General features: G+C 41.2%; 1 protein-coding gene across 2 annotated transcripts in view; it reads left to right on the top strand.

Moving 5' to 3' along the window:
- The window catches only part of STON1 (stonin 1), a 61,166-nt gene extending 40,744 nt beyond the window's left edge, over positions 1–20,422 (top strand). For both annotated transcript variants that reach the window (XM_065929304.1, XM_065929305.1), the window contains exons 3-4: positions 8,443–8,645; positions 10,818–20,422. In XM_065929304.1, the coding sequence (XP_065785376.1) occupies positions 8,443–8,645; positions 10,818–10,892 (278 nt within the window). In that variant the 3' untranslated portion in view covers positions 10,893–20,422. The remainder of the gene's footprint in view (positions 1–8,442; positions 8,646–10,817) is intronic.
- Positions 20,423–20,924: the final 502 nt, after the last annotated feature.

Raw genomic sequence — 20,924 nt, 5'->3', positions numbered from 1 at the left:
CTGGACTAGTCCTTCAGGGAAATCTAACTTCATTGTAGGACCTCCATGCTGTAGACTTAAGAGGAAGCATTTTTATTTGGGGTAGGCCTCCAGCAATGATTTTCAAAACTGGCTATCTGTTGGAATAGCCTGCTGTGCTATGCTTAGTCATGTCTGACTCTTTGCAACCCCATGGACTGTAGCCTGCCAGGCTCCTCTGTCTATGCGATTTCCCAGGCAAGCATACTGGAGTGGGTTGCCATTTCCTCCTCCCGGGAATCTTCCCCACCCAGGGATCAAACCCGTGTCTCCTGCATTGTCAGGAGGATTCTTTACCACTGAGCCACAGGGGAAGCCCATTCAGGCTCTGCTCTATGCCAGTTAAATCAGAATGACTTGGGTAGGGGCCCAGGTGAACCTAATGTGTAGCCTGAGTTGAGAGAAACTGCTCTGCAGGTCTTGCAGTATTCTGGGGCAGGAAGAACAAGCCACAGACAACAGCGGACCTTAGGGGTGCTGTGCCATCTTGTGGGTACCCTGCAGCTTTCTGGCTTAACATCTCTCAGCTAATTGCAGCTTGAGTTACGGACAGGGCCCGGCAGGGGAGAGACAGAGCTGGTGGCTGACAGGCCCCAGGCCCCTGTGTGGAAGGGAAGCCCCTGCTCCGTAGCCCTCTGTCACAGAACTTGCTCTTCTCCTTTCATGCCCGGGTCCCCTCCACAGTGTTCTCTGGACTCGCAGTAATTCATAGTTACCTCCTAGTTCCAAGGAATAGCCAGGAGAGCCCAGGCCCCGGGGGAGAGGCAGTGATGGGTAGTATGCTCACAGGTGTGGCCTCTAAGGGCACCTCCTGGTCAACTCTTGACATGATGGGATTGTCTTCCGTGATAGAATCCGTTTAGGAACTGTTTCCTGCCTTCTTGATAGCGTTGCTGGAGGAACAAGTTAAAACTATTCTCAGATTATCTTCCTCCCAGAGAAGCAAATTGTGAGGTTTTGAGTATGTGGTTCCCAGGGATCTACTCTCAGAGTTATTTGTGACTTTTATTTTGCTAAACAGAAAGGGAAAGAAAGGGAGGCAGGCTGGAATGCTGACTGTAATCTCGGTCCAGAGATTTCCCCTGAGGTCTGGGTGATAACCTGACTCCTGTCGTTCTCCTTTAGTCCTAGAGGTGGTCACTGGACCTGGAACAAAAGGTCAAGTGTAGCTTTTGCACAGATTTGAAGAATGATTATGCCTCTGAGGGACGAGCACTGAGGGTTCAGCCTGCTGGCTTGTCTGGCTGGGGTCAGGGGGCGAGGTGTGCAGTGAGCCCGGTCCGGCTGCCCTGTCTTGGTGCAGCCTGGACCCGCTGGGGCAACCACACTTCTGTTTCAAACCGAGAACCCATGCAAATCATCCTTTTTTTGATTTTAGAAGGGGAACAACATATATAAAGCTTCTTGCAAAAATGATCCTGTTCAGAATACTGCATTTTCTCAGAATTAATGGTATTGGTAATTTATCCATTCAACAAGAATTTATTGAGAAGGCTCTCATTCACGCATCTATTCCACCAACACCCACGAAATTTCCTGTGGGTACAGGCTCTGTGCTGGGTGCTCGGGGGACGTGGATACAAACATGTTCCCTGCTCTCCAGAAACAGATGTCTAACGGGTGAGGCAGACGTGGAAGCAGCTATCCAAATGCTCAATGGCACTGTGCTCTCTTCTATTGCAGGCATGTACTGATGTACCTGATGGGGATCCCAGAGGAAGGGGTGATCAGCTGCGGGGTTGGGGGGACGGGTAGGGAAGGCTCTGCTGCAGAGGTGATGCTTCAGCTTGGCCTGTGAGAATCAGTGGGATTCCATCAAGACAGAAACAGCAGAAACACAGGCGTGTCGATGGGAGATCTTAACCTGAGTTTCAGGACTGAGGGGAGTGTTGGAGAGGAAACCAGGATGCAAAGAGTGTTGTGAGACATGTATGGGGTGTGGAGATTGTCAGCAGGGCCTCTGGAATGTTTTCAGGCACATTTGTGACAGAATTCTACCTTGTTTTAGAAAGTCGGGTGTACATTGTGGAGGAGAGATTCAGAAGTAAAGTAATGGGAGGCTGGTAGGAGGGAGAGACTGAATAAGAAGGGGAGGGGGCAGTGGGAGAACTGAGACCAAGGTGAAGGGTGGCCCCGGGACAGTGACAGGTGGTCTGTGGGCTTGGGGGGAAGGGAGGGGTGGGGAGGAGGTCAGGGCCTCTGGCTTTTACGAAAAGATGGGCAGTGGTGCCATTAGCTAAGATAGCCTCTCCTCACTCCTTTTAAAATCTGTTTCCAGCTCTGGCTGCATGTTAGAGTCCTTAGAATCATTAGAGCTTTAATATTTAAAATACCCACATATAGGCTGCATCCCCACCAAGCAAACTCCAGGCCTGAGGCCCAGGTATTGGTGTCTTTGAGAGGCTCTTCCACGCTGCTGGCCTGGTACCTCTCCTGGGAGAACTGTCCTGGCCTCCTAGGCATCAGTCCTCCCTGCATGCTGTGTCTCCTAGAGCTCCCTTACTACCCTCCCGTCTGCATTTACCAGCAGTTGCGCTCACTGAGGACAATTGGAAGAATGCATTCCCAGAGAGACTCGCTGGACTTGGTCCTGCCCTTTGGGAATTCTTGCAGAGGACTGTCCTAGCACCAGGCTCATGCAGAAAGATGTTTACAAGCATTCCAGCTAACTACATAGTGAGAACTCACTGACCAGATAAATCCCTTGGGATCAAAGCTGCTTCATTCAAATCAGGCCTGTGCACCAAAGGGGGCCATTGAGAAGGCAGTGAAGCTGTAACCAGTGAACTCTGGGGGAGGGGGAGCTCTGAGCCAGGCTGGGGCTGGACACTTCTGGGGTCACGTGGACTTGTCACCCAGGCTTCTCCACCACCGGGGTGGTAGTGGGTGGTAATGCAAAGAGTAAGAGGCTTCCTGCCACTTTTTTCTTGAGAAGCATAGAAAGAGTAAGGGTAGGGTAGAGAGGAAGTCTTTATCCTGAGGCAGTGCTTCTCAAGTGTTCGAATGCACATGAATCACCTTATTAGAATGTGGATTCTGATTTTGCAGGTGGAACTCCCCATAGTGTGTCTCCCACACATGCTCCAGCGATGCCAGGACTGCTGGCCATGGGCCTCATGCAGAGGAGCAGGGACTTAGAATGCATCTTGATGTTTCTATACGATTGTAAAAATCACTTGGGTATTTAGAGAACAGAGGATTTTAAAAGAAATTCTTTAAACCGTTACCCTTTCAAGCTAGCTTCTGATAAACCTACACTATTAGGAAAAAAAAATTAGAAAAATGGAAACTAAAAAGACTATATGAAGTACTTGTACTCATTAAAAAAAATTTTTTTTTTTAAATGCTCCTTTCTTTGGGAGTTATGAGATCAGTATTGACGTTTCCTGTTGGTGAAATCACTCATGTGATTTTAGGGGAGGTGTAGGGGATGTTGGCTCCTTAAATGTCTTTTCTACCATCATGCCACTGCTTAATATGCCTTTAACAGTGCGTGAGCCTTTCATTTTAAACAAAGGTTGGCCCCAGATAGTTCATTCAGGCTAAGGTGTGGATGACAACAGAGGACTCTTCTTGAATGCAGGTTTTTCTGGGGGTGGGAAAGACGGAGGGAAGGAGGAGAAGGCGATGGATAAAGAGGGGGAGGGTGAGAGAGGAAAACAGAGGAAGGAGGGGGAGAGAATGAGGACAGAGGAAAACACTCATTAGCCATAGAGGGTGCATATGGTAGCATAGAATTAGAAAGAGAAGTGAGAATGGTGGAGGGTCAATTAACAAATACGTCTATCTCCACTTTCCTGGTTTTACCAATTTTAAAATACATCCTGCTATTATTTTTTTCTTTGCTGTCTCCAGTACATTGGTTTTTCTCTCCTCCACCGATGTCATCCTCCTACCATTCATTCCCTCCAGCTGTCACCAATTCAGTTTCAGATGTAAAATATTTTGGTTCAAGAAGGACTGGATATCTACTAGACCTAAATACATTTTGTGATTTGCATGCATAGTCCTTAGAAAGCGATGAGAGACTGATTACCAAAGCCTGGGAGTGCCCCCTGCTGGTCAGTGCTGAGATAACATGATTTTCCTCTTTTAGTTACTCACTTGTAAATTCCACAAATAGCCTTTCAGCTCTAAATGTGCCAGACTTGTGCTAAGGATAGACATGATACTTTTCTTCATGGATATCAAAGTTCAAAGGGAGTGTGAGTTACTAAACATTGTAGAGTATTTAGAGTTTTAAAAGCCAAGAAAAAATATGTCAGAAAAATGTTCTTTATCTTTTAATCTTTTTTTTTTTTTTTTTTTAATAGAAAAGTGGATAGAAAGGTTTTTTTTCTAAACCTATTTTTGGAGTACTAAGTCTTAAAGTTGGGTTATTTTCATTGCAAAATTCCAAAAGAATTTTTCTTTAAAATGTGAGTATCAAATTAGATCATCTTTAGTATTATTTTCAGCTCTAAAAGTGTAGACTTCTCAGTCCTTTCATTAGCAGAATTACAGTCATTAGATGATAATATTGAATTTATAATCGAATAGCACTTTGCATTTCTGTCAGTACAACTCTCAAGATGGTAAAGAATCTGCCTGCAATGCAGAGACCTGGTTTCGATCCCTGGGCTGGGAGGATCCCCTGGAGGAGGGTATGGCAACCCACTCCAGTATTCTTGCCTGGAGACTCCCCACGGACAGAGGAGCCTGGTGGGCTACAGTCCATGGGGTCGCAGAGAGCCGGACACGACTGAGCGACTAAACACACGGTGTACTGCGGCTCCACAGCTGTGTGCCAGCTGGCTTGTTTAACCCTCACAGCGATCCCCTAAGGTTCATACTGTTCCCATCATCACACCCATTTTCAGATGGGGAAATTCAGGCTCGCAGCGATCAAATAACTTGCCAAGGGTCTCACACATCTTTCAAGTAGCAGAGCTGGGATCTGATCCTGGGCATCCTGAGTCGAGTGTTTATGTGCTTAACCCCCATGCCAAAAGGACTGAGGAGTGCCTGAATTAAGTTTAAATAAACTTACTGTATTCTGCAGACAGAAGGCTAGAAAAGCTAATGGATTGTGGAATCTCCCCTGGGTGTGTGTGTGTGTGTGTGTGTGTGTGTGTGTAGTTACCACTTGACCACAGTGGGTGTGTGTGTGTGTGTGGGTGTGTGTGTGTGTGGGTGTGTGAAGTTACCACTTGACCACAGTGATCTGGCTAGTGTAAAGCAGCTCTGGGGCCGTTGTTGTCTTCCCTACAGGTGAGTGGTGGAGACGCTAATCAGCATCTGTTGGTGGGTGGCTTCTCAAGGGCTTTTATAGCCTTACAATTCTATTAGTCTCTCTATAAGAAGCAGGTTGTAAGGCATAAAAGGAAATTTATCTTTTAAGAAGTGAAATCCTTTAAATTCTTGTTTTTGTGCCTAAAGCTATCTTTTGATGGAAATGTTCTTTCTTACGTCATGTCAGTGATACAGTAATTTAATCTGGCTTTTGAAATCATTGTCATCTCTTGCATAAGTGAAGATAGCTACAAGGAATATGTAGTTGGAATATGCCAATGCAGGAGACATAAGAGGTGTGGGTTCAATCTCTGGGTTGGGAAGATCTCCTGGAGGAGGAAATGGCAATGTACTCCAGTATTCTTGCCTGCAGAACCTCATGGACAGAGGAACCTGGTGGGCTCCCATCCATAGGGTCGCACAGAGTCGGACATGACTGGAGTGACTTCGCACACACAGCTACATGGAATATGTAGACGCTGTGGGCCGATAGAACAGAATCACGGAACATTTATAGAGTTACTGCAGTGATTACATTGAAAATATTAGCTTCACTGTAACACACACACACACATGAACACACAGTATGTAACTCCTCTTAAAAGTTTTTGTGTATATCTGATATCTCAACAACGACTGGCAGAGAGTCTGGTTTGGTATAGAGTAGATGCTCAATACATGGCAAAGCGAATTAAGTGAAGAAAACTATTACGTGGAAACATTGAAAGTCAGTATGCCCATCTCTACACTGTACGTTTGTTCCAGTCAAAGCTTTGAGGAGGGTAAGTGGGGATTAATGTACTCAAAATTAATGTCCCACTAAAAAAAAGAATCCTTGGCTTAGAATCTTTTTGAAATGCAAGAAAAAATTTCAGTAAGTTGAACTTTAAAAAAGCCATAACTCTTTAGAAGTGACCTAATTTACTCTGAAATTTTCCTTTACATTATCAGTAAATAGAATGGTAAGAAAATGAAAAAAATTAAGAATTATTATAAGATCTTAGTCTACTTAAGAGAAAGTTTTCTTTTTAAATAGGTCTTATGTGCATTGTAGCCCAACAATGATGCTTAATTTAAATATTACTCATCTTTTAATTTAAAAAACTTACCACACTTATGTTATTCTATTATTTTGAATTAGGATCACTCAATAGAAGGCACTCACATATGTTCAGTTCAGTCACTTAATTGTGTCTGACTCTTCGACCCCATGAACCGCAGCATGCCAGGCCTCCCTGTCCATCACCAACTCCCGGAGTCCACCCAAACCCATGTCCATTGAGTCAGTGATGCCATCCAACCATCCTATCCTCTGTCGTCCCCTTCTCCTCCTGCCCTCAGTCTTTCCCAGCATCAGGGTCTTTTCAAATGAGTCAGTTCTTTGCATCAGGTGGCCAAAGTATTGGAGTTTCAACTTCAACATCAGCCCTTCCAATGAACACCCAGGACTGATCTCCTTTAGGATGGACTGGTTGGATCTCCTTGCAGTCCAAGGGACTCTCAAGAGTCTTCTCCAACACCACAGTCCAATAGCATCAATTCTTCAGCACTCAGCTTTCTTTATAGTACAACTCTCACATCCATACATAACTACTGGAAAAACCACAGTCTTGACTAGACAGACCTTTGTTGACAAAGAAATGTCTCTACTGTTTAAAATGCTGTCTAGTTGGTCATAACTTACCTTCCAAGGAGTAAGTGTCTTTTAATTTCATGGCTGCAGTCACCATCTGCAGTGATTTTGGAGCCCCCCAAAATAAAAGTCAGCCATTGTTTCCACTGTTTCCCCATCTATTTGCCTTGAACTGATGGGACCGAATGCCATGATCTTAGTTTTCTGAATGTTGAACTTTAAGCTAACTTTTTTATTCTCTTTCACTTTCTTTTTTTTTCTTTTTTCTCTCTTTCACTTTCATCAAGAGGCGTTTTAGTTCCTCTTCACTTTCTGCCATAAGGGTGGTGACATCTGCATATCTGAGGTTATTGATATTTCTCCCAGAAATCTTGATTCCAGCTTGTGCTTCCTCCAGCCCAGCGTTTCTCATGATGTACTCTGTATATAAATTAAATAAGCAGGGTGACAATATACAGCCTTGACATACTCCTTTACCTGTTTGGAATCAGTCTGTTGTTCCATTTCCAGTTCTAACTGTTGCTTCCTGACCTGCACACAGATTTCTCAAGAGGCATGTCAGGTGGTCTGGCATTCCATCTCAGAATTTTCCACAGTTTATTGTGATCCACACAGTCAAAGGCTTTAGCATAGTCAATAAAGCGGAAATAGACATTTTTCTGGAACTCTTTTGATTTTTTGATGATCCAGTGGGTTTTGGCAATTTGATCTCTGGTTCCTCTGCCTTTGCTAAAACCAGCTTGAATATCTGGAAGTTCATGGTTCAAGTATTGCTGAAGCCTGGCTTGGAGAATTTTGAGCATTACTTTACTAGCGTGTGAGATGAGTGCAATCATGTGGTAGTTTGAGGATTCTTTAGCATTGCCTTTCTTTGGGATTGGAATGAAAACTGAACTTTTCCAGTCCTGTGGCCTCTGCTGAGTTTTCCAAATTTGCTGACATATTGAGTGCAGCACTTTCACAGCATCATCTTTTAGGATTTGAAATAGCTCAACTGGAATTCCATCACCTCCACTAGCTTTGTTCATAGTGATGCTTCCTAAGGCCCACTTGACTTCACATTCTGGAATGTCTGGCTCTAGGTGAGTGATCACACCATTGTGAATATCTGGGTTGTGAAGATCTTTTTTTTGTACCTATGAACTTGATATAATTCTGAATTTTTTTCACTGTTGTTGGTCATTGTTTTATTTGAATAATTAAATGAAATATTTAACTTTCTTTTTGAAAAAAGAAACAGCCTACTTGAAAACATTTTGGGAGTTAACATATGTAACTATATAGTGCTAAATTGTACTTATTTGAAAGATAGTACTTAAAAAAATGCAGTTAGATTACTCTCTTCCCCCCCATTAATGCAGGATTGTGAATTTTGAAGATATGTAATTTTATGGAATTCACAGCCAGAGTGCTAATGGAAATGTTTATTAAAAAGGGAGATGCATGCCTTTTACACTCATGAGAAATGTGCACTGCCCATTGAAATGCTTTGACTGACCTTTTGATTTTTTTTCTTCAAGGTCCTGATCATCCCCATTGTTTGTCTTACAAACTAGAACTTGGATCAGACCAAGAAATTCCCTCTGATTGGTATCCATTTGCTACTGTTCAGTTTGGGATTCTTGACACCACTGCTTCAAGGACAGAGGTCAGGTCTCTGGGGGTGGAGAGTGATGTCCAGCCCCAGAAACACATTCATCATCGGGCTTGCTACAACATCCAGGTACATCCCAAAGCCCTTGGGTTAGGATGGGACTTTCGAAGCTGTGACCTGATTTGGCTTTAGATCCTTGCTTTGCCCTCTTAAGTAACTTTGTGTGTATGTATGTATTAGACCTAGAAAAGAGCCCAGGTGTGGAAACTTGATGGTCACCAGTTAGCCTAGTTCTTCCCCTCAGTTCTAGAGAACATTAGGAGCCTGAGGAGAGTGCCATGTACTTAACTCAGATCTGAGTGAAAAATTAGTTCACATTTCAGAAGCACATTTGTAATAAAAGTTTTGTCAGAATAACATTTCCCAAGATGTGTTCTTTAGGACATCTGTCCCATATAATGATCTAAAATATAAGTTGGGGAATGCTGTCCACCTAATATTGAACAAAGAAGTCCTGCAATAAAGAAACTTATTAAACTTAGCTCAGTTTCTCCCTACTTGCCAATTAAGGAATCTTGTCTCCTGTAAAACACCTATCAGTATCTTCTGTAATAGTATTCTGTGGTGTACTGTTTGGGGAAATGCGGAGTTACTGTGTCACCACAATTTTAGATTTTCACCATGAGCTCATCAGCATTCGTGAGCCAGTTGAATTAGAGAGTGACATACACTTGCACTTGTTCCTAAGCCTGCTTTTCCTTCTCAGCTTCAAAGTTAGTAGGTACAGAAATAACCTCTGTCACACATTTCCCATAGTATCTTGAAATGGTGTGATTTTATGATATCATTAGCACCAACTCGTGGCTCTGTAATATAGTGACCTAAGTCTGGATTTTTCTTCATTTTGGACTGTCTGTTCAGAAACCTGTATGTTCGGGTCCAGTAATTTTTTTTGTATTGGTAAAACCAATAATGAGTGGGTGCTGTTCTGTGCAGTCCCTTCAAGACCAGAGGACTGATTCAGCAGCTGGGAATTACCCTGGATGCCGCAATATGCCACTCTCCAGGTCACATCCCCTTCCTGGGGCAGCCTGTGTCCAATGACTAGTGGATCAGGGGTCTAAACACCCTTCTACCTCAAGTTGCAATAACCCTGCAGGGCCGTCCTAGCTTCATCCCTCTCTGGGGATTGGCTGAAACCTTTACTATGACTGCTTTGTAGCCCAGCTTCTCTCCCTTCCTGTTCTGCCCCTTCCTCCCGCCTTTCCCTCCCCTCGCCTCCCTCCCCTCCTTCTCCCCTTTTTGTGTCAGCCAGGTGTTGACCCCAGGAGCTCCCCACAGTAACCTTTCTGCACCCCAGTCTCCATCTCAGCATCTGCTTCTTGGGGAACCTGACCTACAACACTAGGTGTCTAAGTATACGTGTGGCTGAAATGTGTGTCAGGTGCACATGGAGACTTCATGCCATCTGCTGTTCCTGGGAAGTGCCAGTTTCACAGAGTTGAAGAGGACCACTCAGAATTATATACCAAAGTCTCTTTAGCTTTATTGGCACTCAGTTTCACAATGTTATCTTCCATTTAACAAGTATTTATTGAGCAATTTCAAAGTGCCATCTGCTGCTGTAGATCCTGAGACACAAAGGTGAACTCCCTGTCCTCGTAAAGCCTTCCTTCTAGTGACAGAGCAAAAAGTAATTAGTAAAAAAGTACCATAATTTCAAGTACTGACAAATTCTAAGAATAAAAGAAGGTCACAGGATAGAGAGGGATGGAGGGCTTCCTTATCTAGAGTGGTCCCGGAGGGACTCTGTGAGGAGATTACGTTTGAAAGGGTGAGATGACAAAGGTGAGGGACAGGTGGATGGTTTGGCCCAGATGGATTACTGTTGTAAACTAGTTTGTTTTAGTTAGTTAGAGAGATGATTTTGGGTGTACTCTGAATCTCAGGGAGGCCTGAAGCTGGATGTATGATACTTGTGGGATATAATCGATCACATGTCTAGCTAGATTTGTAAATGTCTTATCAGTATGTGTTTTCTGTGTACACCTGTGTTTAACTGAGAAGAAACTTTGTCCTCTTCAAGATTTGACCCTAGAGGGAAGGATTTAGGGGACTTGTTGGCCAGAAGGAGAGCAGTGTGCCTCACTTGGGAATGGGCATGGCAGGGTGGAGGGGCTGTGTTTGTGTGCAGAGGATGAGGTGGCTACCGTGCTTGCTGGCTTATAAAACAGAACTGAAGAGGTATTATGCTGTGCTGCATTCATTAATGCTTCCTCCTGTTTTGCTTTTGCACAACAGGTTGAAATAGAAAAGAAGTGGATTAAAATCGATGGAGAAGACCCGGATAAAGCTGGTGACTGCGTAACTCAGTAGGATTAGCACGAGTCAATGATCATGACCCACTTTGCAAATATGTAATTCACAGAAACCGCACAAAGTCCTGCTACTGTATAGTGGAAATGACAGATCCACTAGCTATGTTTAGAGAAGTTTAGACCTGTAACCGAACTGTCTATCCTTTATGCTTTTGATAGGTTTGTGCCCCAGGGGCTTGATCTAAAATAAGTCTTGTATTTTTGTGTTGGTTTTGTTTCCTAGTAGAACTCAAAGGCACTCTTCTCCAGAGTGTGACCTCGAAGCCACTGACCAAAGCATTTTTGATCTTTGATTACTTGGTGGCTGATTGTTTTCCACTCTGGATTGATGCCATGTTTATTATCCTCCAACCCCATCTCTTCTTATTAAGTTAGCACCTGTGCTAGAGGAGAAGGCAGTTGAAGGAGACATAAACCAAAGTACTTAATTTTCCCTCTTGCTCTTCTCTGAAACGTGGCTATTGTAGAATGATGTGGAAACCACAGGTTAAAATGGAGATGTGGAACTATCTCTGATTCTGAATTATTTATCTTCCTGTCTTGTTATCACATTGGTGAGTAATCATCAGCTGTATTTGGTACCTCTCTTTCCCCCGTGGTATTATTATTTTCAAAATGTGTTTGTATGCCGATATGTGCAGCAAAGACGCTAGTTCTGTTACTATGCATATTTTAGTACAAGTCATTGAGACATACTGCCTTTTGCTTGGAGAGATTCCTTTCAGAATGAAATACTAGTATGGACACTAGTTAAAATATTAATGTATGTTAAAAATGAATTTTTATAGTTCATGAATGTTGTTTCTCAAAAGTATAGATTCTAAGAATGTATTTTGAAAAGTAGTATTGTAATTAACACAAGCCTCTCTTGAGTAGAAGTCTAAATCATGATTATTTTATGGCTAGTCCTGCTATCATGCTATTTATGCTTATTCTGCTTAATTTAGAGTGATTTTCTTTAAAAGATGAGCAAAGTGAAAGACACTAGATTATTTTGTCTACAATATCTAACAAGTGATATTTCTATTTTTCAAAGTCAGATAAATGTTTGTTTTTTTAATGAAAAGTCAGTGGTATTAACAGTTATAATTCTGTTTATAATTTCCTTTAAGTGTTTATAGTGAAAAGTCAGACTTTTAAATTTAGGAAATCTATGTTCTAGATATTTTTTTAGTAGGAAAAACATGGAAAAAAACATGGTTTTAATACACCTTCAATTTATTGTTGATCCTTAAATATGATTAAGAGATATTTTTCTCTATTTACCAGATTTGTTTTGAGTCAAAACTGATATGACAGTATTCTTCCAAACAACATTATTTGTTGGCCCTCATGCATTTTATTTAATGTTACATTACATTCATTTTAATCTGTTCAAAATGCAAATTAAAACAAACATTTATGATGGCTTGTATCAATCAGCAGATTTACTGCTTTTCATTATTTTACTGTAAAGGCAAAGAATGCAAAAGTTGGCTGTTAAAATGAATTGATATTGCTCTTTTTAACTTCACTTTATGTGTTGCTCATAATATCATATGCTTGAGACCCACTATAGATATATATGAGAGCAAATCTGTGTGTGCATCATATAAAAAAAAAAAAATTCTGCCATCCTGACTCACCTGGTGTGGCACATTCTGGAATGACTTCAGTCTTCTCAGAGCAAATACGGAGGCAGGCTGAACTTGGTGCTGCTCCACAGTCCCAGGGACGGTAACTGAGTTAATTACCGCTGGTCCTTTCAGATCTGTTTTATGGCATCCTGCCCATAAAGAACTCAGAGTCTAATTCGGATGAACTTAATGAATATTTACACCTCAAAGTAATTTCAACATAGGGTCCAATTAATCACCCCTCAGGCTTTCCAGGTTGCCAGTATGTGCGGGGACCTCACTGCTGGAGTCATTTATTCACCAGCCCTCCAGCCTTCAGGCGCATCTCAAGATTCATTGCTGAAAATAATAACAAAAAGCTGACTGAAGCCCAAGTTGAGTTTTTGTGGCAATGCAAAGGGTGATGGTAGGAACAGAAGGGTGCTGCAGCATAATTGTTCATTTGCACATCTATTAGGGTCCTTAAATATTCATTACTTAGCATTAAATTAACATTCTCTGTTGAGTGGAGAGGATTTTTAATACAGTTCTTCTGACCTGAGCTGTGGCAGAAGGTCAGATGTGATCTTGGTGCTCTAAGTGAAAAATCAGGTAGGGTCCACTTAGACTTACAAATTAAAAAGTAGAATCTCCTTTTCCAGAAAGTAAATGATGATCTTCAAAACAGCAATGACAAAAACTTCTTTTAAGGTCAGGAAGGGAGGAAGGAAGTGAGTGAAGGAGGAACTACTCCTTACTAGCATTTTAATTTAGGTAATTTATTTAGATGAATGCTTTATGAGTTTGACCCATTAGGGGTCCTCTGTTTAATTGACTGAATGGCAGACTTCCAAGCAGTTGGCCAGTTTGGGATGCGTTACTTTGCTCTAATTGGCCTGGTCTAGTTGCCTTACCAGTCAAAGGATCGTATTAACTCTATAAATGAATCCATGGCTTGATGGTTACCTGATCAATGTACAGATCTGAATTTAAGGACATTTCCTTTTTTTTAAATGGGACTAGAAATAGTTTATCCATTTAAAAAGTATGAAAAAAAAATCCCTTCTAAATATAAATAAAGGCTGGCATTTTGACCTGATTTATGTTAGGTAATTGTAGGGTTTTAGTTCCCTTCATTCTGGGTTTGTGTTTTGATATAGCCCTTTTTCTCTTATAAATTTGTTCAGGAGGTTTTCCTTAATAATGACTAAGTATTATTATATCTTACTCAAAATATGATTTTATTTCATCAATACAAATATAAAACATTGAGCCTTAATAATCATGTAACAAAGTATTTTGTAGATTGCATACTGAGTTTTTTAAAATTAAAGATGTATTTCAAATGATTCTTGCTATGCAATGGACTTATATCTTCTTTTGCAAGGTCTGGGGCTGTTTTTTTTAATGTATGAAACCCATTTCAGTAACCTTAAACAATTGACTCTGTCAGGCAAATGCATGCTTCCATGTGTATATGCTCAATTGTGTACAACACAATTGCTACCTCGTGGACTGTAGCCTGCCAGGCTTCTCTGTCCATGGGATTCTCCAGGCAGGAATACTGGAGTGGGTTGCCACTTCCTTCTTCAGGGGATCTTTCCGACCTAGCGATTGAACCCATGACTCCTTTCCTGCATTGGCAGGTGAATTCTTTACTGCTGGGCCACTTGGGAAGCCCCCAGACAAATGTATGAAGTGAAGTGCAGTCCTTCAGTCGTGTCAGACTCTTTGCGACCCCATCGACTATAGTCTACAAGGCTCCTCTGTCCTTGGAATTTTCCAGGCAAGAGTACTGGAGTGTGTTGCCATTTCCTTCTCCAGGGGATCTTCCTGACCCAGGGATCAAACCCGGGTCTCCTGCATTGCAGGCAGACACTTTACCGTCTGAGACACCAGGGAAGACAAATGTATACTGCTTCACTATTAAGGAGTGAGTGTACATGGTGTTTTGGCATATCCTGGAAAAAATATCACCATTAAAGTACAATTTGTGATGTTAAAGAATTATTTTTGAAAGAGGGTATAATCATTATTCTCATGAAAAAATGATATGAGTGTGTGCCCAAGTTTTACTTAACTCATTAAGTAATGAGGGAACTCTTAAGATGTTTGTTACAAGTGGTTCTAAGGAGAATTCAAAAGAGCAGAGACATGTACAGGGAATAAGGAATTCTGAAATGAATTTACAAACTGATGCAGAATGGATTGGTGCATAGGGCAATATTACTAATAATTTCTTTTACCCCCACACAATTAATTTGTATGGACAAGGATGATGTATGTTATTATCAGTTTTCTAAAACTTACAGAGTTGGGAAGTGACTCAAGGACAATGCAATCTGTTGATAATTTGGATAAATGAGCTAGTTAAGACACTTTACAAAGTCTTTCACAATTTTTCCCAATAACTGAACGAACTTTATTCACAGGAGAATTCTAAGCAATTTTCAAACTTTGGCAAGTAGTATTAGAGAAATGATGTGCTTTCAAAGCGATTTTTTTAAGTTTAGAAAATTATTTTTATCCAATTGTACAGAATATATTTTAGGTAAATTGTATGTTTAGGGGGTCTTAAAGATCCTGATGCTGGGAGGGATTGGGGGCAGGAGAAGGGGACGACAGAAGATAAGATGGCTGGATGACATCACCGACTTAATGGACATGAGTTTGAATAAACTCCAGGAGTTGGTGATGGACGGGGAGGCCTGGTGTGCTGCGATTCATGGAGTCGCAGAGTCGGACATGACTGAGCAACTGAACTGAACTGCACTGAACCGAAAGATACAAAGATAAATCAGTTCTAATGAAAACCAACCTAAGAAACTTTCCACCTGCTCTTTGTATGAGCAAGCTACCTGTGTTGAAATTAAATTTTTATCTAGCTATTGCAGCTAAATTTCAAAATTACATCAGGAAATAAACCTTCATAGAGGCTGGGTCATTGGGAACTGTTTTAGCCACTCCTGGAATTAACAGGGCTTGACAGAATTCCTCAGATTCCATCAGTCATTTCTTTCCTGTTTTGTTTCAACTCCACCTAGACTCTCCTGCCTTCTCTGTGTAGTTAGATAGTGTTTCCAGTTCATTTTCTTGCCTCTGTCTCAGCCCCTCCCCATTCTCAGCAGTTTCTTCCTTCCCAAGACCTTTTTTTACCCTTACCTAGAGTCCTGAAGGACAGGGCTAGGTGTGTTCGATTGAACCATATGAAGCTGACAATATGTAACCTTTCTTGATGACAACTTCATGGTGCTAAACCTAATTCCCTGGATGTTTCCCCAGTCCATATGAAATAAGATTTTTCTTGTAATTATGTTAATGAGTTCCTACTTAGAACTGGCATCTAAATATGAATTTGTCAATTTTTAAAGCAAGATAGAATTGGTAGTCAGAAAGCAAATGGGTGAATTACAAAAAATACCTTAGGTTAAAGCTCCAGGTGATACAATGACTTAAAATCATGTCCTATCTGTAAGGAAAATGGATTAGACGAGTTGCCCCATGTTTTAAAAGATTAAAGTTCATTTCTATGCGACTGCCTGGGGAAGAAGTGAAAACCACAGTTACACTTCAGAGACTGCAGCGTTTCCCTCATCTTCACCACACCTGTCTGCTCCAGAAGAGGTGTGTGAAAACCTCAGGTGGGAGGATAGCACATTTAAAGAACACGATTATGTGTGTCGACATTTTCCTGAAAAGCCCATTTTTGTCCTGTCTAGAATTGCTGTGATTTTTCTGTAACATAAGTTGTGGTATACTCTTGAAACAGAAGAGGGTGCTCTCAGGCAAGCCGCTGCTAGCCAGAATAAGAAACAGTATTTTGATTTGGTGGTGTTTGTATATATTATGATTAATAAGAGATCCCGGGGCCATTTTGTAAAGCATTTCAAAGCATTGTGAATCCAGTGGAGTATGATTAAAATTAATGCAATAGACAAAGCATTTATTCTTAATGCCTTGTCTAAAAATGCTGTTGAATATAATTTTACACATCCTGAAAATTTAAATACTGTACTTATCACTAAACATTTCTAAGTAGTAAGGAGACAAAAAAAAAAGTCTTCTTTCCTAACACATTTGAAAACTTTTTAAAAAAAGAGCAACAGTTAGAATTGGACATGGAACAACAGACTGGTCCAAATAGGAAAAGGAGTATGTCAAGGCTGTATATTGTCACCCTGCTTATTTAACTTATATGCAGAGTACATCATGAGAAATGCTGGGCTGGAGGAAGCACAAGCTGGAATCAAGATTGCTGGGAGAAATATCAATAACCTCAGATATGCAGATGCCACCACCCTTATGGCAGAAAGTGAAAAAGAACTAAAGAGCCTCTTGATGAAAGTGAAAGAGGAGAGTGAAAAAGTTGGCTTAACGCGCAACATTCAGAAAACTAAGCTCATAGCATCTGGTCCCATCACTTCATGGCAAATAGATGCAGAAACAGTGGCTGACTTTATTTTTCTGGGCTCCAAAATCACTGCAGATGGTGATTGCAGCCATGAAATTAAAAGACACTTACTCCTTGGAAGGAAAGTTATGACCAACCTAGACAACATAAAAGCAGAGATATTACTTTGCCAACAGAGGTTCGTCTAGTCAAGGCTGTGGTTTTTCCAGTAGTCATGTATGGATGTGAAAGTTGGACTATAAAGAAAGCTGAACGCCGAAGAATTGATGCTTTTGAACTGTGGCGTTGGAGAAGACTCTTGAGAGTCCCTTGGACTGCAAGGAGATCCAACCAGTCCATCCTAAAGAAGATCAGTCCTGGGTGTTCATTGGAAGGACTGATGCTAAACCTGAAACTCCAATACTTTGGCCACCTGATTCGAAGAGCTGACTCATTTGAAAAGACCCTGATGCTGGGAAAGACTGAGGGCAGGAGGAGAAGGGGACGACAGAGGATAGGATGGTTGGATGGCATCACTGACTCAATGGACTTGGGTTTGGGTGGACTCCGGGCGTTGGTGGTGGACAGGGAGGCCTGACATGCTGTGGTTCATGGGGTCGCAAAGAGTCAGACACGACTGACTGAACTGAACTAAAATCTACGTACTTTAAAAAGTATAACATATTATAATGAATCCATCATATTTGGCTTCTGAGCGTTCAGGTACATGTATCAAGATTGATGTGGTCTCTAAAGAGCTCCAGCCCAGAATTGTACTTTCAGGTTCTGAGGGAAGAACAAGCAAATATTTGCTTTCAGGAGAATATTCCATGCCACCTCGACTCAAGCCTTTACCCTGTTCAGCCCTCTGAAATTAGGAATGAGCATTGTCTTTTCAAGATGGGCTCTATCTTCCTCTCAGAAATCTTTCTGGTGGATGATATCATTCCCTTATAAAGCCTGTTGGAACAATGTGTTTCTAAAAGTCGTGGAGCATGAGTAGGTCTATGAATGTGGTTTAACACATGAGGCCTTCCCAAAGCTGTCTTCCACCCCTTGAAGTGCAGAAGGCTTGCTTAAGATATTGGGTACCTGAAGTGGTGACTTTGAATCACCTCGAAATGCTGTGTGGCCATTGCTCCCATTAATTGTCTTGCCGATTTTAATGTTCATTGCATTTCTACTAGGTAAATGGCATTTTTCTAGGCACTGGGGATAAGCAATAATAAAAACTGTAAATTCTTGTCCTTGTAGAGGATATATAATAGTGGGGGAAGTCAGACAATAAGTTGATATCAGGCTGTGATCTTTGCTATGTAGGAAATAAAAAGCGACAGAGTAGCAGAGACTGCCCTTTCAGGTAGGTTGGTCCGGAAGGTCCTGTCTGATGAGATGACGTTCTAGCAGACCTGTAAGAAGCGAGAAGAGTATATCCGGCAGAGCGAACTCCTAGTGCAAAGGTGCTGCAGTCAAGTTGTGCTTAACTTATCAGAGGAACACCAAGGAGGCAGGTGGCTGTAAGGTGGCCAGGGCAGAGTGAGCAAAGAGGATGGGTGGGGGAGGGATCACAGAGACTGGGTAGGTGAGGGGAAGCAAATCAGTGAGGCTTTGTGGGTTATGGGAAGGACTTTGAATTTTATTCTGAGTGAAATGCAAACCACTAGGAGGTTCTGTGCAGAGGAGTGACGTGAACTGAGTTACGTGTTCAGATGGTCCCACAGACATAGAAGCAGAGCAGTTAGGAGGTTACTGCAATAACCCAGGTGAGAAGTAAAGGTGACTCGGAGTTGTGATGGAAAATGAAAAACGGTTGGACTCAGAGCATGTTTGAAATACAGTTAATAGTGTTTGCTGATGGATTGGGTCAAATTCCCTAAGTGAGGGAAAGAAGAGAACCAAAAATGACTCCCAGAATTTTGGCCTGAGCAGCTGTAAGATGGATCTGCCTTCTATGGAGAAGGGGAAGACTGTTTTAGGAGAAAGTTTGGGGAGAAAGATCAGAAATTCAGGTTTGGATGTGTTGACTCTGAGATGCCTGTTAGACATTCAAGTGGAGACAGTAAGAAACAATTGGATGTATAAGGAAGGACAGAAGGCTGGGCTTGCAATGTGACTTTTAGAGACGTGAGAATATATGAAATTACCTAGGAGTGAATATAGAATAGCAGTGGTCTGAGGATTGATCCTTCGGAGTTTCCAAAGTTCCAAGGTCAGGCGAGTGAGATTGATCCAGTTAAGGAGACTGGGGAGGAGTAGCTCGCTAGAATAAGTGTTGTCAGTTGCCTCAAATGCTGCTGATTGGATGAGAACAAAGAATTGACCACTGAATTTAGCAACATGGAGGACACTGGTGAACTTGACAGACAACTCAAGTGCATGTGGAAATAGTGAGTAGATGGTTTTTGGGGGGAGCTTGGCTGCAAATATGAACTTTGGGGCAGTAGCTGGTAAGGATGAGATCTTTTTAAACGCTTTTACCGTTGAAACCTTTCTTGGTGTTGGTCTTCACTAGTGTGTCTTTTTCATTGTTATTTTTTTAACCTTAGTGATGTTTACTATTACTAAAATTCCCTCCTCTTTCTCGTTGTCAACACTTATAAAAAATGATTCCTTATCATCTTTCAATCCCATGTCATCTGAATTGTATGTTTCCATCTTCGGATGTGCCCATTTCTTCAGTTTTTCATTAACTGTATGTATGGTGTTAAAGATGTTGTATATTAATACTCCAAGATAAATTCAGCCACTGTTTTGATCACCTCTTGTTTTGCTTTTAAGTATTCTTGATTGAATTCTACTGGTCAATGTCATTTCAGGTTGGATATCTCACTTTAGATTTTATTATGAAATTTAGAATAATTGTAAACAATCTTGTGAATACCTACAAACTCCTCCAAGTTTCTAGAGAGTGGAACATACACAACTATTTATTTAGTAGTTTTTATATTTATATAAGAGTTTGTACTTTGATTCTTTGTTATGGTCTGGTATAATAATACTTTGTAGTTTTCTAGTAACTAAGTGAATTTTAATAAAATATTTGCAAAAAGTACAATTTAACTACTGATGTAATTTTAATTTTCTTGATTCTTTAGTTTTAAAACAGCGATTAAAATAGAATGCCAATTTTAAAGATATTAGTATTCAAATACAGTATGTCATGTATACAACCAAACAAAATTTACTAAGCAAAATTCTTACCTCTTGCCATTCATTGCACACTTTTAAAGACACAAATAGCAACTCCTAAGTGGTCACATAGAATGACAAAATTGAAGTAACTCAAATTGTGTTTCTTCATCTTTATGATCATTGTTTTATTTTGAGTATATGATGCAAACCCAGGAATACGTAGTACTGAAGGGGCTGGAGATAAGAATTGTGCCTGCAGCAAGTTTGAATGATTCTGGACCATTGTGAATTCCAAAATAAATATAGATATTGAAGTTGTCCAATGTCCAACTGTATAACAGGGGGTTTTCTAAATTAACTTCTGTGTAAAATACTGTTTATTGCTAAGAAATTAAAATTTGCCGATTTGAAGCTTACATATGCATTATTAAAACCCGACAGTAATTGTAGCAATTGGGTTGGGAAGATCCCCTAGAGAAGGAAATGGCAACCCACCCAGTATCCTTGCCTGGAAAAATCCCATGGACAGAGGAGCCTGGCAGGCTACAGTCTGTGGGGTCACAAAGAGTCGGACACGACTGGGCGACACACATGCCAATAAAAAAGTTGGGGAGGGGGGCATTTTAGCTCAGACAGTGCTTAGAATTGTCAGCACACAGTGATAATAGAAAGCAGATTTTTATGGGAATTCCCTGGCAGTCGTGAGCAGGGCTCTGTGCTTCCTCTGCAGTCGAGACGCCCCACCCTGCAAAAAAAACGCAGACTTTTAGTCAATTTCCTTGTGTATTTTTATAATTGTTTATTTTTAATTGGAGGATAATTAATTTACAATATTGTATTGGTTTCTGCCATACATCAACATGAATCAGCCTTAGGTATACATATGGCCCCTTCCTCCCCCCTCCACCCCATC

This window comes from Muntiacus reevesi, chromosome 3 (genome assembly GCF_963930625.1).
Source record: "Muntiacus reevesi chromosome 3, mMunRee1.1, whole genome shotgun sequence".
NCBI classification, from domain to species: domain Eukaryota; kingdom Metazoa; phylum Chordata; class Mammalia; order Artiodactyla; family Cervidae; genus Muntiacus; species Muntiacus reevesi.
Note: the sequence above shows the minus strand (reverse complement) of the source record. Positions and strands in the feature narration are given on the sequence as shown.